This window comes from Nannospalax galili, unplaced genomic scaffold (genome assembly GCF_000622305.1).
Source record: "Nannospalax galili isolate Female #2095 unplaced genomic scaffold, S.galili_v1.0 scaffold450, whole genome shotgun sequence".
In the NCBI taxonomy this organism is placed as follows: Eukaryota; Metazoa; Chordata; class Mammalia; order Rodentia; family Spalacidae; genus Nannospalax; species Nannospalax galili.
The window spans coordinates 1723562-1729057 of NW_008329134.1; the positions used below are offsets into that span (position 1 = coordinate 1723562).

The 5496-nt window shown below is 44.5% G+C and overlaps 1 protein-coding gene across 1 annotated transcript; it reads left to right on the top strand.

Moving 5' to 3' along the window:
- Positions 1 to 271: 271 nt before the first annotated feature.
- On the top strand, positions 272 to 5496 carry LOC115070250. Its single transcript, XM_029563297.1, has 2 exons — positions 272 to 5235; positions 5372 to 5496. Exons 1-2 carry the CDS (start codon positions 4570 to 4572, stop codon positions 5417 to 5419), a joined length of 714 nt encoding a protein of 237 aa, XP_029419157.1. The 5' UTR covers positions 272 to 4569; the 3' UTR covers positions 5420 to 5496.

The window sequence follows — 5496 nt, forward strand, 5'->3', positions numbered from 1 at the left end:
GAGTTTAGCCAACCACAACTGACTCAGCTGGAAACCCCAGCCCCACTGTAATAGCAATGACCACAGTGATGCAATTCTTACAGAAAAATAATCAAGGCCCAGTCATTGTAGCTTGGAAAGTAAACAAATGTCGTAGAACTTTTTAAAGGGGGCTGGAGAGTTGGCTTGGCAGTTAACAGCACTGGATACTCTTGCAAAGGACCCAGGTTTGATTCTTGGCACCCACATGGCAGATAAAAACCTTCTGTAACTCCAGTTCCAGGGGATCCAACGCCATCTTCTGACCGCAGGGACACTGCAGTGCACATGGGTGCACTTACACTCATGTAGACAACACGCACATGAAATAAAAAAAATAAAAAATATATATTAAAAATACTTTTTAAAGTTGAGTTTTCCCTCTGTGTAGCCAAAGGTTGCCTTAAACTTGTCTCTGCTTCCTGAGTACGGGGATTATGGGTGTTTGCCATTTATCTGGTCTTAAACCCTTCTGAGAGGAGGAAGTGGATGAAAAGAAGCGTATTTTAAATAAGCATTGTCTCTAACAATTCTGAGGAAGTGCTGAGAGTATCTTAGCTATCTCTGGGAAATAATTTTCTTTGCCTATCACAAATTCAACCATATTTAGTAAACTATAAAAATAGTTTCCATGTAACTTGCTATATAAAGACATCCTAAATACTCAAAGTAGAAATTCAGCCAAACAGGGAAAAGTTGGTGGAGACATTGTCTCACTACATAGCTGTGACTGTCCTAACATTGACTATATCATCCACATTGGCTATTCACTCTAGGCAATCCTCCTGCCTCAGCCCTGTGAGTGCTGGATTATAAGCATGCACAAATACACACAGCCAAGAATTTTGAAATGCTCATATAATTCTTAAAAAGTGTTTTTCATTGCCAAACATGGTCTATGATTAAAGAATTAAAAGATAGGGCAGCAAGAGTTTTGCATAAATTCTGTTACGTATAAACACTTTCTTAATTACAACACTAATGGTTTCAAGTTTGTCATAAATATATACATTTCTCTACATTGCGCAATACGGGGAAAAGATAAAGCATCTTCAAAACATTTAAGCTTGAATACCAACTCATGCGTATATTTTTTAAAATTAATAAAAGTGACAGACAGCAACTAGTCATTTCCAAAATGACATTCATTAATCGTATGATATTTTTTGCTAGTTTGTTACTCTTCTTAAAGCGTCTTTAAAGCAACATTCCTAGGAAATTGTGTCCTCTTGTGGTCATTGGCAAAAACAACATGTTTTCTGCAGGAAGACCCAAATCAAACAATGAGAAAAGAGGATCTAAGGTGTCAGGAAAAGTCATCTGTGAAGAAAGGGACAACCCCGAGGGAAGAGTGGTGAACATTACAAATAATCAGAAAGGACAAATAACCTGGAAATGCAGTGTGAAGTGTTCAGTTTCTACTTAAATTACTGATCATCAGATGGCTAAAAAGCAATAGGATTATGTGGCAGGACAGTGATTGTGTTAAAAAATCTGAGTAGTGGAGTATTCCTTAGGCTTTTTCTTCAGTTATCAGAGCAACTCTGAAATTACTTGTGAATGTGTATTTCAATCAGGTCAACTGGCAGTGAGATGGGATCCCAACTCTCCAAGCTGTACACTTACCATAGCTCTAAAAAGAATAAATGAAAAATAAGGGAAATTTCAAGGCCCTACGTATTTCTTGGCCTTGGCCTTCCTCTTTCTACAGGATATACACCTCTTAAGCCCATCCTCATTTCAAAGACACAATGTCCAATATTTTAATGGCTAACATTTATTTGAAGTTTTTATTTGCTCATTTGAGGAACTCTGAATCCCTTCAATTTCTCCCGATTTAATTTTTTTTCATTTTCTTTCTGGATTGAAGGTTTTAAACTTTAGAACTTCAGTTCATTATTCTTAAGGAAATTCAGAAAGATAAAAGTAGAAGCAATTAAGTTCATGAACTAGGCCATCATTAACAGGAATACAGGCTCAAACATCACTAAAGCTATCTGCATAACCAAAGAATTTGGTTTGACACATTTGATTAGAGTCACTGGTGTTGCTACAAACATTGTATTACACTTCAATAAAACTATCTCATTGAAATATCAAACTGGGTGACCCCTGTAGAGTATCCAAAATTAGACGAAATCTAAGCTGCACAGCCTCACCTATGATCTACTCAGTTTGCGCTGCGCCCCCTTCTGCAGGAGCGCTCCTAAGATTCATCTAAACAATTCAAAGGAATCAGTTCATAGACAGAACTTCAAACCTACAAACAGGTGATGTGCCATCTGAAGACCAAGGAGAAAGGCACAGAGACAGAATGAAGTACTCACCCTCCTGCAAACTCAACTCTAAAATTTACCAACTTGCAACAATTTTGCAGTGTATTTCTTTTTCTTATCTAAAAGAAATGCTAAAATACCAGTGCCCATTGAAGTCCTAAGGATAATTACATAGATAGTGTGTGCTCAGATTGAGATTTCTAACTCTTCTAACACTATTTTCTCTCATTTTTTAGAAAAAAACAGAGAACACATTCCTCAGGAAGAACTGTAAGCATGCCAAGTTTGCAGTTTAAAAACATAGCTTGTTTTGAATTATCCAAGTGCAGAAGAAAATCTTTGTTGTTGTTTTCAGCTAACATTTTTTTCAGAGACCCTTCTTATTTTAGAAGTAGGCAAAATGATTGGATGCTGATTAATCTTTCATTCCCAAAGAAAGCAGTCTCCAGCAGACATCCTTCCAGTCAGATTGAGAGAAGCCTTAAAGGAAAACTTGTAAAACTGTTCCTAAAAGGCCAAAATTGGTATTTGAGAATGAAGGAAAAACTGGGAATCCCACTGCATAGATGGAATATCCAGAATTATATCTACCCTGTCAACGCAGACAAAGAGGCCCATTGGTGCCCAACAAGGGCAGAAAAGAAAATCATTAAGAAAATGTCAAAAGGACCTGCACATGGGCAGACTGGGGAACCCATGTCCTCTTGTCACAATTTGCACAGCATGTATGAAGTCCTGGATGATTCCAGGACATGATTCACCTAGCAAGCTCGAAATGCAAATTCCAGCCCTACTTAAAGAGTCGCTTCATCCTCCACCCCTCAGAAGAGAGGAATTTTTGCTCAGAAAATAATCCGTTGTGACCCGGTTCGAAATATTCCATTCATTCATTTTAAACTCTCTCCTAAGCATTCTGGCACCAGGAACTTGGCCTCCGTTGTGTTCCAGCAGCACAGAAAGGCCAGGCGCTTTCTGCTTCTGCCACTTGCTGCAATGGTAGAACTTTCTAATGGCCCCCGGTTATCCTCCACTTCCCCCCTCTCAGGTTCAGTTTCCTTTTCTCTTCCTTGTCTTCCTTACCCATGCCCAGGAAGGAGGGGGTCTTAACATTCGATTTCTTTTTAATTTTTGATACTCAGCTAAAAACAAAAATGATTTTTGAGGTTAATGTTAACGGGAAAAAAACAAGATAGCTAAAATGGATTTTTTTTAAGATATCCAAAGTCTTTTAAAAACGTAATTGCTATGTGCTCTGAAATTCACATTTACAAAACAGACCTTTTGGTAAAGAATGACCAGAATTTCTGCCATGTTTTGTTTCCAAGAGATACATTCTTGTCAGTGAAGATGCAAATACAAGTGTGTAGGGTGACTTTATTTTGAGAAGAATTGGCTACGTGCTATTAAAATTAAGTGCAGGTCAAGTCGAATCTGATTTTCAGCCAGACTGTCATTTTAAAATATGGCAGCGGCGGGTGAGACAGGCCAGTTGGCACGCTGTGGTCATTTGTTTCTCAATATCTCTAAAAACAGTGCAGGACAACCTCATGGGGTCTCCCCTCCCTTAACAGCATAGCCCTATTTACTCTTCTCAAATGAGGTAACTCTTGCCTTCACATTCCCACAAAGGCGGAGCCCTAGGACCAGTCCAAGGCACTCCATATCCCAGTGTTTCCGGGACCCAGTTGAGAGCTTCAGAGGAGCACAGCCACGTGGCCTGCCCGTGCGAAGCCAGGGCTCCCTCCTCCTTCTTCTGGTCCAGCCCAGAAAGGGGCATTTGCTGAGCTAGCGGTTCCTGGGGGTTGCAACCGGGACTGAGGACCGTGAGGTGGGCAAGTACCTCTGCCCGGGAAGGGAACACCAGAGCTAGGCACACACAATGCAGCGCCTGCAGACTCTGCCCTGAACTCTCACTGCTGCCTTCGGCCCTGAGTTTGCCCTTGTTAAGTAGGGGCTTACCATGAACCGGCTACCTGACCCACAACTCAAGTTTGAATACTACAAGCGCAGGCTTCTCTCCCAAAGCCGCTTCCCCGTCCCTCTTTTCTTCGTTGCTTCCAGCTCACGGGACTCTGTATTAATGCCCTCTTTAGGTCTCCGGGATTCCGTGTATTGGATAGAATTGCTTCCATGTACACGTCTGAGTTCTGGGAATGTGTTTGGGGCGCTCCTATCGTAATTACCCGTGCTACCTCCTAGGAAAGGGCCCTGGGATGCACTTGGAACACAGATCCCTGAAAATGCTGCCTCTGTTGAGCCTCCGCATCACCCTTTTATGAACGCGGGGCCTAATTTTGGGGTGAAGGGGATGAAGGCTAGCAGCGTGGAGAACGTGGGCCACCGAGAAGGCTGTTCTCCCCTTGCCTGGCTTTGCGCCCTTCCCCTGGGACAAGGCTTTTCTCAGGACAAGAATGAGCTTCTGCCTCCTTTTAGCACCTTCGGATGCAATCTTTTGAGAGTAGCAAACTTTAGATTGGGTCACTGTAGCGGGAATGGAGGGTCCAGATGCTTCTCGCTGAGTGGTGAGACCGCAGAACGGAACACAGATCCACAGTTCCCACGGCGTAGCCACGTCTTCAGACCGCCCCGGCGAATCCCTGGGGATCCAGGGCTTTCTCTACCTGACCTTTGGGTGGGCTCCGCGTCTAACACTTTGTTACCACTCATCCCCCCCCCTCCCGCCCCCCAAACAGGTCTGCACCACAGCCATCCCCAATCCGCCCTAGGACTCCGAGGGATCTTGGGCGGGATGAGACATCACCCAGTGAGTCGAAGCTGTGGCCACCGCTGCTGTCACAGCCATTCGGTAGAGGCCGTCCTCTCCGGCTGTTTGGTGGTGCCGCGCTCGGGTGCTGGGGCGCGGGGCGCGCGGAAGGAAATGGGCCCACGCTGGGCCCGGAACGAAGGGGAGGGCGGGGCGGCGAGAGGCCGCCAGGGCCAGGTCAGTTTGCAATGGTTTGGGAGAACGAATTGTTAGACCCCAGGAAGGGGTGGGGGGGAGGGCAGGCACGGGGGAGGGGGCTGGAAAGCGGAAACTTTCCTATGAAACTTGGAAAAGTCCCTCCTCCCCACGTCAGGCCAATGACACCGCTGCCCCCAAACTCTCCGCCTGCACGCAGCTATAAGAGCCTTCCCGTCAGCAGCCTGCGCCCAGCATCCAGACACCTCGCGGGCTCGCCGGCACCGGCTCCCGGAGGCGAGC

What these genes read in the sequence shown, in the direction of transcription:
- LOC115070250 (XM_029563297.1), top strand. Translation starts at nt 4,570, where the DNA reads ATGAACGCGGGGCCTAATTTTGGGGTGAAGGGGATGAAGGCTAGCAGC. An exon ending in CGAGAGGCCGCCAGGGCCAG is followed by an intron (nt 5,236 to 5,371) that starts GTCAGTTTGCAA and finishes TCCCCACGTCAG; the next exon opens with GCCAATGACACCGCTGCCCC.